Source organism: Gavia stellata, chromosome 24 (genome assembly GCF_030936135.1).
Source record: "Gavia stellata isolate bGavSte3 chromosome 24, bGavSte3.hap2, whole genome shotgun sequence".
NCBI lineage: Eukaryota > Metazoa > Chordata > Aves > Gaviiformes > Gaviidae > Gavia > Gavia stellata.
Window position 1 is genome coordinate 637,850 of NC_082617.1, and position 17,860 is coordinate 655,709.

At 49.1% G+C, this 17,860-nt stretch overlaps 1 protein-coding gene across 1 annotated transcript in view; it reads left to right on the forward strand.

The window, feature by feature from the left end:
• LOC132319065 (hydrocephalus-inducing protein homolog) overlaps window positions 1-17,860 on the forward strand; it is a 57,098-nt gene that overhangs the window by 2,988 nt on the left and 36,250 nt on the right. Inside the window, exons 3-8 of the mRNA XM_059828703.1 lie at window positions 290-409; window positions 3,831-3,965; window positions 8,935-9,134; window positions 11,764-11,888; window positions 15,360-15,561; window positions 17,372-17,555. Of these exons, the coding sequence (XP_059684686.1) occupies window positions 290-409; window positions 3,831-3,965; window positions 8,935-9,134; window positions 11,764-11,888; window positions 15,360-15,561; window positions 17,372-17,555 (966 nt within the window). The remainder of the gene's footprint in view (window positions 1-289; window positions 410-3,830; window positions 3,966-8,934; window positions 9,135-11,763; window positions 11,889-15,359; window positions 15,562-17,371; window positions 17,556-17,860) is intronic.

A 17,860-nucleotide genomic window follows, 5' to 3' on the forward strand; every position in this document is an offset into this window, starting at 1 on the left:
CCCCGTTAGCACAGGGCTCTGCTGGAGGTAAGCGCTGCCTTGCATTTTGGAGAAGGAAACCTGGAGAAACACCTCCCAAAAGAGCTTCTTAGCTTGAGCCCGCTCAGCGTGGCCCAGAAACTTTTGCTGAGCTCAGAACACAGGTGGGTGAGCTCCTGTTTCCCTAGAGTGAGCTGGGCAGACGTACTCACCAAGAGACTGTACTTCCCGGGAGATCAATGTAGGAATCTCATTCATGAATCTTTTTGCCAGCAGCTGAACCTCTCACTGCTCTCTCTTGCACCTCCAGTTCTCCTCAGTTGACCTGGACCAGAGCTTGTTTCAGCCTTTTCCATCAGAGGTGGTGTTTCAGAGCTACGTCCCCTGCGAGGTCTATGAAGCGCCGCTGATTCTGAGGAACACCGACAAGGTAAGTGCTGGGACGTGGAGGTTTAACGCCGTGCTGGAAGAGGAGAGCAGTGTAATTCACATGGTATACAGCATAGCAAGTTATCTGCTGCAGCGCAGCACGTCAGAATCAAATGTCTCACCACCTTTATTTTGCAAGCTGGTGGAAATCTTCCCATGCTGGAGATTCTCCCCCTGATTTTGGCCATGCGTTGGTGGTATCTAGCCCAAAGGAGCTTTTCTAGTCAGCATCCTTCCTCTTGAAAGCCCCGGACTGAGGGGAATGTCAAGGGCTGTACAGTCTGTACCTGCCCTCATGCTTTACCTCGAGTGTGTATCATGTCCTGGTGGCTCCTTGGTTAACCTTGGTTTCTGGCAGGGCATCTCTGCCTCTCACAACCTGTTTAGCTGCCTCTGCAGCTCACTGTCAGAGCACAGGGGTTGAGTCTTCTCCGCTTTATGCTGGTATAAGTTACAATTAGTGGTGTTAGCACTCCAGAAAGGGTGTTTTGAAACAGCAGTGGAAGCGGACTGATTTAGCAGGAGCAGTGGAAGGCCTTTAGGGGCCACTTTAGGCTCCTGCTAAGTGTAATTCAGTTCTGCCCAGGTTTTTCTAAGGCAACGTGGCTCTCTGCTTTCCCTTTAGTGAACCACAGCCCATCCACAGTAACATGCTCTTGAAGGTCTCCACCTTTACTTGAAAAAATTGTGATCGTTTTGAGATTTCCCAAGGAAGTTGAGAAGGGAAAAGTTGAAAAACATCAGCAATTTTGTTCCACTGTAAAGAGGAGAATTGAGACCTTCTGAATTTCATCAGGGGAAACATTTGCTGGAGTGAGGCATGTGCCAAGAGCAAGCTGGTGGGAAAAGAGAGGAGCGAGGAAAGGAGCTGAGTTAGAAGGTGCTCTGGGAGAGAACTTTGTACAGGCAAGGGTTTCTCTTGACACCTAGTAGTAAGTGTGCTGGAAGCAGAGAAGGGTCAGAAAAAGAAAGGTGTAATTAAAGACAGTCTTGTGTACTGAAGAGTGAGATGTATCCATGAGAGGAGGGCGGCAGGATGGGAAGATGGAAGTGTGCACGAGAGCGGGTGAATTAACCCCCTCTCCAAATCTCCCTGTTGGGGGAAACAAACAGGTGGACAAAAAAGCGCTGTTGGGGCATATGGCAGGTGGAGGAACAGCAAGAGAAGTCAAAGTATATTGTGAGATGCCAGGTTTTGACAGGGACACGGTTGAAAAGAAGACCCTTTGGCAAGGGAGGATGCAGGCATGGCCCCTCAGTTATTCCTGGAGAGTGCTGCGCCATTCCTGGTCTGGCGTTCAGCTCGGGGATATTGGAAAGATGCAGCGTGGATGCCCATGCCCCAGGGATACCACTTGTGTGGTCCACAGTGATTCTGGGCACTCTTTGCTGTAGGTATCCTTTCCTGATTAAAGTGTGCCTCAGTTTCTCTTTCCCTATGGCTCTGCTTCATTCCCACTAAGTCTTTTGGCTTCAGTTGCTCCGTTATCCATGTGGCACTTCAAAATGTTTGTCTTTGCCAAGTACCAGCCAACAGGCAAACAGTTAATTTGCTCTATTCCTGCTTCCTCAAGTGGAAAAGAACATCTGCATCAACATTTCTGCCTTTCCCAGTAAAAAATCCTAAACTTGTACAGCTGCACCTTGGGATTTGTATGCCCCGTAAAGAGGAGGCAATGTGTGAACTGTTGATTTTTTTTCCCAAAATGAATTAGTTTTGAAGCTAGCAAGACCTCAACCATTGGACAGTGCTGGTGTGAAAGTAAGATCGGCTCTAAGGAAAATCCTTGGCATATTTAAGTACACAAAGTTAGAGATGATAGTCCTAAGAGAGGTTATTATATTTTACTTTCGTTGGCTTTTGATAATGTCCTAGAGAAAAGCAACATGTGCTCTGTCTCAGTTTTCTCACCAGTTTCCCAGATTCTTCTGAATCATACTGACTTCTACTGCATGGTAGCCTGGTGCTGTCTGCTCCATCAAAATCCAGCTGACAGCAAAGTGTATTCCAAAGAGAGGCTCTGTAATCATTCAAATACAGAAGCGCTTTGCTACATACTTCCTGTTTGTACCTGTGTTTTGTACAAGTGCTTTTCTGTCTTCAGGCTGCTCCTCACATCTTCTGGGTGGCTTTTGCTGAAGGTCTTATCTCATCTCCCAAGGGACTTGGTGACCAAAATGTTTGTCTGCAGTGTGAAATTGGCTCTGGGAACTCGCTGCCCCAGGGCATTGCTGGGAGCAAAGAGTGTTTGGAGAGTTCAGGACTGCCTGGGCCGTGGGTTATCAGGCTTGGGTGGGTGGTGCAGAATGAATCTCCACTTTTGCCAAGCCTCATGTGGGTTCGTTGTTTCTCAGTGAAGCTGCCTGTCAGTCAAAATCACCTGTTTTAGACTTTCTGAGATGAGATTTGGTGCTCAGGGGTTGATATCCGTGTGCTAGAAAATGCCTGTGTGCAGTCTCTGTGTTTGTGGCATCCCAGAGGGCAGAAACTTGCAGCAGGGTGCCTGCAGGGATTCCCGGGTGTGGGGAGGAATGCCCAGAGATCTGCCTTGCCTGCACTGGCAGCTGCCTGGCTACAATCAGCAGGCAGCAAGAGCCTCCGGAGAGCTGAGATTGGCTTTTAATAATGAAACCACACTGTGAGTCAGTGCTGGTCATGCACCTCAGGGCAGAAAATGCCTTTGAAGCCCATAATTGATAGGCACAGCCTGGGGGGTCATCTGGCTTGCCATTATTGTGGTAAGTTGACTGCTCTGATCTTCTGCATCAGCCTTTCCTTGTAGAGTATCATGCTTCTTCCTTGCTTCTCTACAGCCCCCTTTAAATTCTCTTAGCCATCTCCTTGTTTCTGGGGTTGTCCCTTTGTTTTCCTATGTTCCTCCTTTTGCTCCTCAGCTTGCTTTTATTCCCAGCAAGGCCACAATGTCTGTGGTCTCCTTCTCTTGTTGGTCTGCCTGCATGACTCTGTAGCATTGCAGCTTGACTGCCCTGCTCAAACCCGGTAGGTTAGAAGTGAATTTTTCCTTGCCCCAGTATAACACGTCCTGTTTTGCCTTCAGATAATACATTCCCCCTTTAGAGGTGCGATGGCATGGATGTGCGCAGGCAGAAGCAAGCAGGTTCTCGGGGTTTGTTGACTATGTGGATGACTTGATTCTGGTATCGTATCGCCATGCTGCTGGTGTCTTATCTGCTTGGCACTTCCTTCACAGCAGGGCATTGCCCTACTGCCTCTGGCCTGGAGCTATTTTCCCCCAGCAGAAGGGATTCAGGTCCACCCTTGTGTATTATGTGTATGTACCTCGAGAGGTAAAAGTGCCTTGGAAAGGTGGTTGAGGCAGGATGTCACCGGGGCATGGCTAGGTCTCTTCTCCTCGTGTTTCCACAACTGGCAAAGTCATAGTCTCATGTCTTTCCTGCAGGTTCCTCGGCTGGTGAAGGTCATCCTGGAGAGTTCACCTTATTTCAAGTTGATCGGCCCCAGGGATGTGTACCGTAAGGTAGCACCTGGCATGCGTTCCACTTTCCGCATCCTTTTCACCCCTGAGGAGAACAAGGTGAGAGTGGAGGTGCCAAGAGGTTGGTGCCTTCAGGGGAAGCTGCACCTGCAGGGCCGGATTCAGACCAGGGCATCTGGTGTGGGTTTTGTGGAAGTGTCCTGGTTTTGGTGGGGTTGCACTGGATCTAGAACTGGGGGAAACTCTTTCCCCATGGTGAAGATTATGCTCTCACAGGCTGGAGGCTCTTCCGTGTTTCAGACAGTTTTTATCCTTCAGCGCTGGCACATTTAACGTAATGTCTATTGGCTTCAGGGATAAGAGAGTCTACCGTCTGTGGTGGGGCAGCCTCTCAAGGTGTCGGTTTGTAGTATCTGTCCGTTGCTGCATAATTATGGGTTTGCTCCACTAATTATAAATACAAAGGTCTGTTGAAAAGTGACCTGTTATTTGGGGGACCCGAAGTAAGCCTGATCAGAGTGAGGACCACCACCTTTGAAAACTGCAGTCACCTTAATGTATATCATGTTGGACACACAGCAGTGACACAGCTGAACGTTGTGTCTAAAGTAATCGCTTTTTTTGCATGCCGGTTGTAGTCCACACCCTGCTGTGAGGTCTGCTCCAGGCTGCAGCTGGTCACATCTTGGCATTGCAGGGTGCTGCTAGGCGCTGCAGCAGGGACTCGCAGGCTGTGCTTTCCCTCCCTGTGCTTTCTTGAGCGTTCGTGAGGGAAGGTGCACGTGGAACAGTAGGAAAGTGGCAGGGAGGGGTGTTGATAAGATGTTTAGCCATCTCAATGGCAGGGGTGTAATTCTTATGGAAAATCCTAGAGGCATGAGTAGATCCAGAGAGCTTTTCTCTTTCCCATCTGGCAGCCACTTCCCTGCCTGGCTCTGGACTGGAGCAAAGATGATGCTTTTTCATCCCCTGTGTTTCCAAGCCTTGCAGCCGTGCTGTTTCTGAGGATACTTGCCCGCCTGCGATCCAGCTGCGAGTCGAGGGGAGAGGGAGTGCTGTGCCCATGGCAGGGAGCCAGGCTGGTGCAGAGCCACTGAGCTCTAGATGTCCTTAACTCAGCGGAAGGTTGATGTGCTGCAGATGACAGTGAGACATCTGCCTGGCAGAGCACGTATAGGACTAAAGGGGGAGGTACAGTCTGCAGGCAGACACCGTACCCCAGAGCCTGTGGGCAGTAATACTGGTGTGGCTGTGTCTTCATGCGTGTTATTGTGGTTGCTCTGTCACCTGGCGCCTATTCCATTCCACACATACTTTTGCTTGGATGTTTGAATACCAGTGCCGTGGCCCTGGCAAGTCTGATTCTCTGTGCTGTGATGCGAAGGGTCAGTGCTGTTACCTGGAGGCTTGTTAATACAGAGGATTTAGTACCTGGCACGGAAGGGAGGAAGCATTGCAGGCATACAAGGACAGGCAGGCTGACTCCTTCCGCCAGCACCCCGCCACCCCTTAGCACTGTTTTTTGCATGACTTTGTTGGAGACGCAAGGGTAGGGGATAGCTCTGAGCCAGCTGGTGTTTCTGCAGCAGGCCAGAGGTGCAAGATCTCTTTGGGCATAGCTGTTTTCTCATCTTCCATTTGCAGCTTAGATTCAGTTTAACACTTTGTCCTGCCCTCAAACAGTATGGATATAGAAAACTGAAGAGGAAATGCCCTGTGGTGCCTGGCTCCCCATGCTTGTGAAATAATCTGTTCCTTTGGAGGGACTGAGAAATTATTTAACATCATTAATATTTAGGGTAAAAATTATGTTGGCCTCGGGCAGTTCTCCATGCTACCCAAGTGACACGAGAGCTTAATGTCACTGAGGTAGGCTTTGCAAAGTACACTGGTGCCTTAAAATGTGATTTATTAGTATAAATTAGTGTTCATCTTTGGGGTGGAAGAGGTAAGTGGGTGCCCATGAAGGGCGGCAAAGTGCTGCTCTTCAAGTTTCGAGAGGCAGCAGAGCAACAGGTGAACATCACCACAAGTAGAAGTAGGGTGAGATAACCCCCCAAGAGCACTGATGTCCAATACTTTGTCCCTTGTCTTGCCCTTGAACTGGCGAGCATCTGGAGTAGGGAGCTCTGCCAGCGAGAGGTCCTCTGCACAGCTTCGGCAACAGCCCGGCGGGTTTCTGCTGAACTGGGTTTTGTGCCCCGTGCTTGGGTTGTGCAGGGCATCGGGAGAGGGGTGCGTGCTGCTCGGTGAGGAGCACGTAGGGGTTTATACAGCTGAATCAGAATTTTGTACAAATGGAATGATTTGTCTCGTCCTTGGTGGAGCGTGAGTCAGCGAAGTACCCGAGTGCTGTAGCTCAGCTAGAAATGCATTCGTAGCATGGTCAGGAGGTGCAGAGCACCTTGAAAACCCCTTAGCGAAGAGGCAGGCTCTGGGAAATGGTTCTGTAAAGCCACCATGGATTCACAGCAGCGTGAGCAGCCAGCTTCTGCCTAGCGCCCCTCTTTCCTTGCTTTTCCCCCCCCCGTTTGGCCTGACGCTGCATTCAACTTTGCTGCGAGGTCCCACTTTGGGGTCCTAGAGCGCGGTTGAAGGGTCAGCACGTGCTGAAGTGCTTTGAGTCAAGCTTTGTACAGGATGCAGCGTCCCAGGGTGTCCCTGGAGAAGGGGCTCAGCACACAACATGCGTGTATGTGAATGGCAAGAGGCAGCTTTCTCTCTCAAAGGTCGCGGTTGTCTCTGCGAGGCCAAATCCTCATTGCTTTAGCCTTGTCTTTGCACGCCTGGAGAAGTCCCTTCCCCAGGCGCTGCTGTGCAGGCAGTCCCAGTGCCCCTCACTGGCAACGGAGCTGGGAAGGCTGGCTGTGCTTGCTTTTGGGGGGGTTGATTCCTTGGGCTCTTATTTACATTGCTGCTGATCTGCTCCTTAGCGATGACAATGACTTGAAAATTATTTCCTTTTACTTCCCTCAAATGCCTCCAATTGTTGAAGTTTTCTTTTTTCTTTATCCCCCTGCTGATCTGAACTCCTTGCGTCCTCCTCTGTCTACCTGACTTCTGGAAGGGAGAGATAAGTCAATATGGCATGCCCAGACTTAATAAGGCACGCAGATTTCAATTGGATTTACAATGCCTTTGTTACAGTAGTGTGGCCAAAATAACAAAAAAAAAAAGTAAATAGGATTCTTTATTTGCTAATGCAGTTTCTGAGGATCGAAACAGTCCAGGATGTGAAGTACCCAGCTAATAGGTGCTTTAAATTCACATGGGCTGCCCATAGCTTTTATTTTAGAGGGCTTAGGCTGCAAGGTTGAGTACAAAATTGCTAATTCAGAAGGACTTGCTGAAGATGAAATGCATTCCTGAAATGTGATCTTCCAGTCTGTAGGTCGTTTCCTGCAGTTCCTTTCCTGGTATTTTACCTTCCAAATATGCGAAGGAAAAGCCCTTCTGCAATATCCAGTGTGAATATTTCAGATACCCAGAATAAAAGGTCCTTCTTTATTCTTTTTCCACCTTGGATGTGACAGCGTCTGTTACTGCAACCTTAAACCCCAGCCGAGCAGGCGGTTGGTAGGCGCTGGGTGTTAACTGCTGTGCTAAAGCTGTAGCTCTGTGTCTGTGCCTCGTCTGGCTGCCGTAGGTCCCTTGCAGGCTTGGAGAGGATGGGTATGGGAGCAGGAAATCCCAAGGGCAGAGGAATGCGAATCTTGTCTGGTTGAGGGGGTTTGCTGCTGTGTGCAAATCCTAAATTGTCTGCTTGCTGCTTCAACAATTATAAAAATACCAAACGAGATAAAAGCACTGAGTGGAAAAAAGATCAGGAGAGCAAGTGAGTGATAAGAGGCAGAGCTTTTATCAACTGGTCACTAAGAGCTGCTGGAGGTAATGGCTCCTGGCCCTACGAAACAGTTTTACCACTGCTTTCAGCGGGGGGCAAGGTGATACTTCCAGCCCAGCTATGCCACACTGTAGATCTGGAGATGGATCTGCTCAACCCTACAGCAGAATGATTTTGGTGATTGGATTCACCTCCCTACTGCTAAATGCCAGACAGCTTGAGGGGGGGTGTCTGTCTGGCTCTTTTCTGAGCAAGCCAATGACTGGGAATGGCAGAGCTGAGTTTGCTCTGGTCGGGATGTCTGACCTGCCTCAGGGAGGCGTGCTAGCAAGGCAGCAAGTGGCTTATTCTGGAGACTGTACAAAAGAGAGGTGATGAAGACATCAGTTATGCAGCGGAGAGGAAGCAAAGCTGTTTGCTGCCTCCCCTGAGGCTAGGAGGAGATGTAAAGGGAATTTGAGATTCGACAGAGGAAGAGTTCTCTTTAAGCCTAGGGCAGAGCTGGAACAGGCTGCTGAGGGCAGGGGTGGAGTTGTTAGTGCTTTCAAGTACTTGTCAAACATCTCTTGAGTAGTGTGGGTACAGAGCTGAGCCAGTTCTGGGGTGGGGAGGTGGATCAGATAACCTTTTAAGGGTGTGTGTCCCCAGCTTTGTCTCCGTAATGCTATGGGAAGGGGTGGGAAATACACCTGTACCCTACACTCAGCTGATATAAACCAATTATTGTGTCCAGCTTGTTAAGTATTTCACCAGACTGACTCTTGATTGTGCATGTGGCAAAGTCCTTCTGAAAATGTACCTGAGCATCCCCTGCCAAGCTTCAAGGAGGTCACTGCATTGCTGGGATTGGAGTTGGCCCTGTGGCACAACTGAGTTCTTAGTGGTGCCTTTAATAGTCTGCAGTGGCGATCAAGGCAGGTTCTTGTTACTGCTGTAATCCCGTACATGAAATGACTCTATTTTGGTGCCTCAGAATCCAAGTGTCAGATGATTTTGTCTGGATCTGCCAGCTTGCTGGGAAAGCAGGTGACTCAAGGGGGTTGTTCCTTCTTTGCGAGTTAGCAGCCCTGTTCAAGTCGTGCTACTGGACTGAAAGGTCATTAAGGCAAAAAGGACTATTATATTACTGAATGCTCCTGTTAGAGTCCTAGAAAACAGCAGCTTTCCTTCTGCCGTGGGGATGGTACTAAATGGACTGCGCTGAGATTGCTTCTTTCCCTGCAGGATTACTTCCACCAGCTCACCTGCATCACGGAAAGGGAAAAGTTTGTTGTGCCGATCCGAGCTATAGGTGCCCGAGCCATCCTGGACTTCCCTGACCAGCTGAACTTCGGTGTCTGTCCAGTCAAGTACAGCACCCAGAAAACACTGCTGGTTCGCAACATCGGGAACCGGGAGGCCCGCTACCGCATGAGCACTCAGAGGTAAAGGAACTCAACATCTTGCTTGTGCAAAACACTGTTGCGTGATAATAGATTTGGTAAGCAGTAACAAAAAAGAACCAGAGCATCTGAGCTGCTGTATTGCAGGCGTAGCTGGAACTGGGCAGGACATGTGGGTCTGGCAGTTGCTTACAGTGTTTTAAGCATGATACAACCTTCGATGAAACTCGGCAAGCTGCAGGGAAATTTCATACTGCAGTGGTGTCTCCAGCACAGCATCTCACAAGACCAATTGTGTTAGTTTGAAAGAACAAGTAAAGGAAGGCAACCTGACCGCCCTTGGGCTGTATGGGATAGTGCATGGCAGATGACAGCTCTAGGAGCTCAGTTCATGTAGACCAAATGCAGTGTTAGGAAATGACCAGCTATGAGCTGGTGGAAGAGACATTGAAGAGTTGATCAGCAGCTGTGTCTCTATTGGCAAGTAATTCTGAGCAATTGGAGATCAGTCGATCAAAGCTGAGGGTACTGAGGCCCTGACAGTAACACTGTGTGGTCCAGGAACTTTGTTTTCCGGTAGGTTTGGTCTGGTCCCTGGGAGCAAATATTCTTACGTAGAATGAGCTCTTAAGTGGAGACGAGCAGACACGGGCTTCAAGACTGCACTACAGCCCCCAAGCAGAATGCTACTGAGGGCACAGGCAAAAAATGCAGCAACTCTGTGGTGCAGGGGTTGGGGGCATTTTCTCCTAGAGCTTTATCTCTCCTAGGTTTCCTGGAGAGTGCTAGAATGTTAGTAGCTAGCTTGCAACCTGCTGGTGGTAAGTACCTTCTGAAATGGTTGCATACCACTGTCAGCCAAATACACCTGTGCTCTGGGAGGCCACAAGCACAGGGTATTCCGGTGGTCCCCTATCAAATGCCTGATGTGAATGGTGTTGCAGTCAGCCCTGTGCTGTTCCTTTTGGTCTCAGAAGGCAGTCACCGGTTTTGGGGTTTGCTGAATTGGAGAGGGTAATGCGTTTTTGACACTGCATCTGCAAGGAAACCAGTTCAGTTGGTTGATAATGAGCTGGGAGTTGTTTGGTCCCAGAGGTCTCGGTGTAGGAGCTGAGGTCAAGAATGCAGCAAAGACCCACTGTCTGACTTGGTGCACCTGAGTAGCCTCAATTTCTTCCCCAGGAAAGCAGGGCTCGAAAGAAGACTTCTTACTTTTGTCCTGTGAAACGTGAGGGTCCAAGAGGAGCTTCCACCAAAGCCTGGCAAAGCTATTTAAGCAGGCTTCCAGGATGCTATTTCAGCAGGCTGCTGCTTATCGCTGTGGAGAATACATAGGCAGGAACTTGCAAATAGGTGTACAGATCTAGTTGTGACCACCAAACTAAATACCCAGTAAAGTCAGGCATGTTTTTGCAGTGTCCTTGCCAACTGCTCTATTGAGTGCAATTTCATCAGCTGTCACTACTTAGGTGAGCAAAGTTCAGCTGGCGCATGGCTCCAGTTGTTCTCATTATTTTGGTGTGCGCATTGCGTCCTCTAATCATGGTAAAACTCTCCAGAACGTGGTTTTAAGGTGACAAATTGACCACCAGCAAAGCACTAAACCCAGTAACTTTTGTTTTCTAAGTGTGGCTGTACAAGAGCCATGAAGCGCAGCTGCCGTTGTGCAGAAGCATGTTTTACCTGACTTAGCCCTAAGCATTAAAGCATCGAGTTTTGTTTCTATCAGCCAAGAGCTGTTTACCTGGTGACAAATCATAACTGCTCATATTAAATCCACAGTATGCCAACACATTTTCATAATTATTTCCAAGACATTGCACAGACTTTGTCTGGTGGGCCAGGCAAACAGTTACCGAGCTTGGAGTACAACCCGGAGTCCCAGATTGCATTGGTTGTGAACAGAGAGAAGACCTGTTAAACTTGCCTTGCTATGCTCCTGTTAATGGCGCTTCATTTCGCTAGGGATTTAATTGTTCAGGCTGTAAATGGGATACTCCTTTTGTGTCTTGTTTCCATGCTGTGGTATCACTCCAGTCTGCATTTGCATTCAGATTTTTCCTGTTGTTCTTTTCTTCTTAGAGCAGCTTTCATTGAAATGCCGATAAAACTTGCCCTTTCTTAGGCTAAACCAGGATGCTTTCAAGGTAAAAAAAAAAAGGATTCTGCAAATTGAACCATAATTAGTCCCCGGTCTTCAAAAAGACTCTTTTTCTCTGTCTGATTTCTAGGCTGTGATCTCATTGAAACAGGTATTGCCTTGACATTTGCATCGCTTGAGGTGAGGTTTCTGGGTGGCAGGAAAAGACAGATTCCTGAGGAAATCAGCATCAGGTTGTGCATGCGAATAGCTGTTACCATTTCTGTGCTCTTCACAAGCCCTTTTCTGATGGTATTGCTAGCAGTTGGACTCCTGAGGCTGCAGAGAATCGGACGCAGAGCCTGGGGGAGATGAGGTCATTTTATGCCATGGGATCTTCTGAGGGCTGGATCTCTGCAGAAGCGGGAGTCAGTCGCTCTGTTTCTGATCCTGTATGTTGTGTTTGTCTTCTGCTGGCTGTGGTTTGTTTGCTCCTTGCTTGTGCAAGTGAGCTGAAGGGAACTAGACTGCCAAAGGAATACAGTCCCCAAATCTCCTGCAATAGTCCTGATAGCTCTCTTTGCCTTGCAGCCCTTTCTCTGTCGATCCCTCCGTCGGGACTCTTGGGATTGGTGACGCCATGCAAGTGACAGTGGAGTTTCACCCGCTGAAGACGGGGCACCATTCTAGGTCCTTGGTAGTTCACTACGACACAGGTAAGTGCTGGGCGCTGCGTGGCGCACGCTCTCTGCGTCCTTCAAAGCAGAGCCCTTTCTAAGCAGAATAATGTTAAGTTTGCTTTGTGGGCAACTTCTAAAACATTTTCTTCCAAAAGCTCTGCATGTTTCAGTGCTTAGAAGTGAGCGGATAAGGGGCAGAGGCTGAGCCTGTCCTTGTTCTGTATGTCCTGTGCACTGGTCCCTCGCTGGGGGACCCTGGTGTCAGCATGGTGTTCTGCACCCAGCACCTTCTCGTGACAGTCTTCTGCCATCATTCCCCGTTGTCCCAGCCACCTCAATTCCCTCTCCAGGGGTACCTGCCCTGCCCCAGCTTTACCTTGGATAAAAGTGAAGAGTAGTTGGTGTTGAGGGGGTTGTTAAAGTAGATCCCCTCAAATGGGAATGAGATTTTGGAATGCTGTTTTTCTGGGAGTTGCTGAGTGGAGGAGGGAGAAACCTTGACTCTCCATTGCAGCGTGCGTATGCACGCATGAAGTTTTAGTCCGTGACAACGCTATGTTTGAAGCGTAATGTGGGGAACACATGTCTCTGTCAGACTCTCTCCAGTGCGTGCTGTCTCTTACACATCTCTGTCCCATGTACTGCTTCTCCATCGTCTTGCCACAGACCTTTTTTTCCATGTTGCCCTCTACCCATGTACAGCCCATGCTTCCCAACATCAGGACTAAAGTAGCCAGGAGTTGAGGGCTCTTGGGATTTGGCAGGAAGTGCTCAGTGCCTCCCGAGATAGGTGTAAAATGTATGCTAGGGTACGAGAAGCCAAGATCAGGCCACAGAAATACCGTCAGCTTTGTAAGTCACTTTAAGAGTAAGTGGGGAGAACTCAAGAAGAAGGTGTGACATGTTAAAATGCTTCTGTCGGCCTTGGTTCAGCAGAGGTATCTCGTGATGCTGAACGAGACGCTTTCTCTGTTGCACGTATGCATTTGGTGTGCGTTTTCTCTTGCTTGAAAGAGAGGTTTGTTTTGTCCCTATTCCTGACTGTTGGTCCTGGGGAGCATGATGTCCTAATCCAGGTGATAGTGTGATGCTTTAGCACAGCAGTGAACATTTTAGTTGTCTCGAGTTTGTAGGAGTTACAAAAATGCTCCTGTATCTTCCAGATGCTCTTTGTGGCTTTATGAGTTGTCACAGCTTTGTTCAATATTTGTCAGTTAATGACATATTCCCAGAGAATGGTTTATGCTCACTCTGAGAAGCTCATGGGATGGGTAGCGCTTTCTTGAAAGAGCTACTGAAATTTCGGGTAGAGAAGCACAAAAAAGTGCCTCATTTGTATGCATCTAGAGAATCTATAGGGTAAAATTCCGAGGGCTAGATCTTTCTTTGACTCTTGTTCTTACTGACAAAGAGTACTGGAAAAGTACTACTTTTCCCCTGGAAAAGTACTAGTACTTTTGTGTAATTTCTGACTAATAAGATTATTTCAGGCCCTCAGGTTCCTGTTTTGTGACAAATCATGACAAGTCTTTCCTTATTCACATTTCCCGGGCCATTCGTGCTTTTACAAACCTCTCCCATGTATCTCCCGTACGGATTCCTCAACCGCGAAATCTGTTCAGTCTTCATATAGAAGCTGCTCCATACTTTTAATCGTACTTTCTGCCCTTTTCTATTAATTTCAAATGCTTCAGCTAGTTTTTTTGAGATCAGAACTATACCCAATACTTCAAGACCCACGTGGCCATGGGTTTAGACAGTGAGGTGGCAGTTTTCATGGTGTTTATTTTGTAGTAGTTTGTCTTGATCGTTGTGGAGGATTAGCTTGTGTTTCCATAAACCTGAGTTGTGCATGCTCGAAGCACTGTGCCTATCTCCCATTTCTTGGGTCCTGGCTCATCTGCTTGCCAATGTATGCCGAGGATTCAGCGCAGGGGAAAGGTAATGCTTATAAAGCATGGCCGTCTCTGTAACTCTGCTGAAGTTCAGTGATTTTTATATGCTAAATTGTCCATTCTAGGAGGCAGATTGTCCAGTCCTTGGAAACATTGCTGGTGTTCTCCCAACGTAACTCAGCTCTGGCCACAAATCCCTGCCACTCCAGACTCCCTTAAGAGCAAAGAAATTGAGGATTGTACAGGCATGAAGGCTGAATTCTCCATGTGCAGACATGAATGACTGACCGTAGAGATCTACTGTTTTAAGGGCGAGTCTTGCCTCATTCCCCAACCCGGCTCCCAGAATGAATGGGATTCTGCTGCGTTGCCTGGCTTAGGATTGAAGGAGTCCGTCCAGCTCTCCCCTTGTGGTGTTGCATGGCAGCCTTTTAAAGGCAGGTCCATCCACTGGCTGCCTTGCTGGAACCCCTGCAGTGAGGAGAAGGCTGTGCCTTTGCAGAGGGATGCCCTCCAGGCCATGGCCGGGCTGCTGCGCTTGTCAGTTGGGGCTGGCTCGGAGGCTTGAAGCACCACTGCCTAGAAATGCCATTTCTGGAGAGCATGTCTGATGTTTGCTGTTTGCATCTCACCTGGGAAACACTCACCCACAACAGGAAGAGTGGGCTTGGTAGTGATGTTTGAGCTCGGTTGACTCCCAGGAGTTCGTTGGTTGGGAAGAATGAAGGTTTGAAAGCTCTGGGAATGAGGGAGCCTTTGGTGGGAGTCTGTTCTGGAGGGTGAAATGCTGGCAGGTACCCCAGCAAGACTCCAGCCATTAATCAGTTGATGTGCACAGGCAAGGCTCTCTCCTCTTCAGCTTGTTCTGAGGTGGAAAGCAAAGATGTCCTCGCTCTGGTCGTTGAATAGCTTGGGAATATGCAGCGTAGACTTGCACCCTCAGGCATAAGCAACAGGATCCAGGCTGAAGAAATGGGCTTGCAGGACTGTAATGGGCGGGCTGGTGTGGACCGTGCCCTACCAGTCTCATTTTGACATATCTTCACAAACAGCAAGTGATGGCACTGCTTCTACAGCACAGTGAAGTTCTCTTCTGCGTGCCATCCTGCGGTGGGCTGTCCCTTCACTTGTTCCTCTGAACCTCCCTTTTCTGCCCACATGCCCCCAGGCATCTTTGCTTGCCAGCAACAAGGGATCCTCAGGAGAGACCCACCACTGGTGGTGTGCCTGCAGGAGACCCTGGTCAAGCTATGACTGTGGTGGGACTCCTCAGAGTCACCTGAATGACTTTGATGCAGAATTCCCCGTGACCTGAGTGGGATGGCAACCCAAAGGCCACCTGGGCACGTCTGAAAATTCTCACTGTAAATGCTGTCACCTTGGGGATAAACCTCTACAAACACACCCAGAAATAAGGTGGTTTAGATGGTGTCCAGGACATCCTTGTGCTGTACACAGGCAGCTATCAGGATGAGATAAATGTGCTGATCCGTGGAACTGCTAATACAGCTAAAAGCTGTAACGCTTTCTTCTGTTACCTGTGGTTTGCTCTGTTCCTGGTACTTCCATCAGCAAGTGAGGTGAGCAAAGACTGCCCTTTGCTTTGTTGCAGGTGAAGATACCCACACGAGCCTTTATGGAGCAGCTGGAGATGTCAACATCAGGCTAGACAGGAACTCCTTGGCAGTTGAGAAGACTTACCTCTCGCTGTCAAACCACGGATCTGTGGTCATCCACAATCGGAGTGAAATCATAGCCCACTTCCAGTGGAAGGCTTTTGCTACACAGGAAGAGGAGGATCAGCGGAAGCTGAGGTTCGTTTGAAAGATTCGCTTCCATAAGATACGCTGCCCAAGGGTAAAACTGACGTGTGGGCTCAGGGGTGTTGGTGCTTTTGAATGGTTTAGGACAAGTAAACCATCCCCAGCATCAGGGTGCGTGTCACTGAGTTTCAGGGTACTGGAGCTCAGCACTTCCCATTCCAGTTCCAGCCATACTCCAGCTGAGGAAGATGTTTTGGAGAGGAAAGGTTGGTTGCAATGACTGGATAGCAAATTGGTGGTTTGTGGGAGCACAAACGACTGAGGTCCAGACATCCCTGGGCTACAGAGGGTCCATGAGGCTGAGGAGAGTGTCAGCACTCGTTACCTGGGACGTAATGTAGCTGCAGATAACATAACTATTACGATAGTCACTGCAGTTTCTTCCACTCCAGCTTTGATAAGGTGGCAGGCTCCTTTTCCAGCAATGTGCAGGGTAGGGTGAAAGTTGAGGCCACCCTGCTGTAGGGTGTTAATTGCCTCGCGCTGCCCTGGTTTCCAGCACAAGGAGGTATTTGTGCCCTTCGTTTGAGGCTGGGGAGAGTTTGGAGGTGGAGGGTTCTGCAGGGAAGGTAGGGCAGCACAGGACCTGGAAGTGCATTTGGGCTTCAGCCACCCATGTCTTCATGGTGGTGAGAGATGGGGCAGGTTCTTGAAAGGGTGTCTTTGCTCAAGCTTTGAAATTCCCATTTCAGGCAGCAGAGAAACACTTGCAGCCCGGGGGGGTGAATTGGAAATGACACGTAAAAGCTTGGGTGATTTAGGGAATCCTTGTGTGACTTTTCAGACTTGGATGGATGTAGGTATATAGGAGTTAGTCTGAACCCATAGCTGATCAGGAAACTGCCTTAAAGTGGAGCACTTTCTAAGGGCCTCTGAGCAAATAAAGTGCAACATAATTAGGTCAGAAATGCCTTGAAGGGCAAAACTAGTTTTCCACTGTTCTCTCTTTTTAATGACAGAGTGTGTGACTTCTGTGCAAGCTCAGTGTGTTGAAAGGAAACCTCCTGACCTTCTTTTGGTACTTCCCTGGCCCATTCCTTGACCATCTCTTCCCAGCTGCCTGTCTCAGCCTGGACCCTGAGTGTTCCTCTTTCCCCTCAGAAGCAACCAGGTTTCCCCACAGTAGACTTCAACTGGATTTTTTTTTTCTTTTTTTCCAATTACATTTGATCTCGTGCCAGTTTGTGTCTTAGAGTCTGAGCAGAAGGTTTTGTTCTTCTTTACTTGGAAGTCTTAGGGATGGTCATAGCTCTAAGGCCACTGTCCTGATGTGAGAGAAGCAGGGATCCCCTGGTGGAAGGCAGTATAGGGAACTGGGAGCAGGCATTGTTTGCTTATCCCCGCTGGTCCAAAAAGAAGGAAAAAGAGTGATGCTCGTAACCTGCAGCTGAACCCCAGGTGCTTCTCCCCTTGCCAGTGAAGCCCTGCAGTGGGTGCTCCTTGATCTTTATCTGCCTCCCCCGAGCAGCTCTATGGTGGGAAAAGGCAGTTGAGGTTGGTGGATTCTCCATCAGTTGTGGCAGTGGCTTTGAGCCAGGAGGCTCTCTTGAGGGCTGCTAGCTTTCCAAAACCCCTTCTTAACTTGTAGTGTGGAGTAAAACTACCTGCCACGCCAGGGAGCAAGAAGTGATCATCTGATCCATTTGGGACCCCATGGCTCGGGGTCAGCCCCTTGCTGAGCTGCTGCTGGTGCTGCTGTTCCTCCCCGAGTGCATTGCTGCCCCTGCACTTACCCGGCAGTCTCTGCAAATATGTTGCTTATTGAATTATCTGTTTGGTTTGTCTCTCCCCGTGGCCGCAGGCTGTGTCGCAGGCTGCAGAGGCAGGAAGAGGACAGGACGGATTGCTTCCTCAAGGAGTGCGCGGTGGACCCCACTCTCCGAGAACGCCTTTCCCTTCTCTCCCGCACCTTCCGGAACCAGAGGGCAAAGGTGCAAGGAGACTCCATGCTTTTCTCCGATGATGTCTTCACCATTGAGCCGATGGTAAGCTGTAGCTGAGAACCTCCGCTCCTCCTCCTCCTGCTCCTCCCTGAATGAGGTCACTTGGCAGATCCCTGCATCAGCTGCCTTGACGTGCCGAGAGAAAATGTCAGGTTTCTGGTGAGGCTGGGAGAGCTTGTTACAAAAACCACTTCTGAACTGCGGGCTCCTGACAGGCAGCGAGAGCCTGCCTAAAGCTGAGCTACTGCAAGGGCTATAAATAAGTGTTCTTAGAGTGCTCAGAGGTATGGATTATTATATGTAAGGGCACACCTGACGCATACTGTATGGGGAGTAACAAAGGGTAT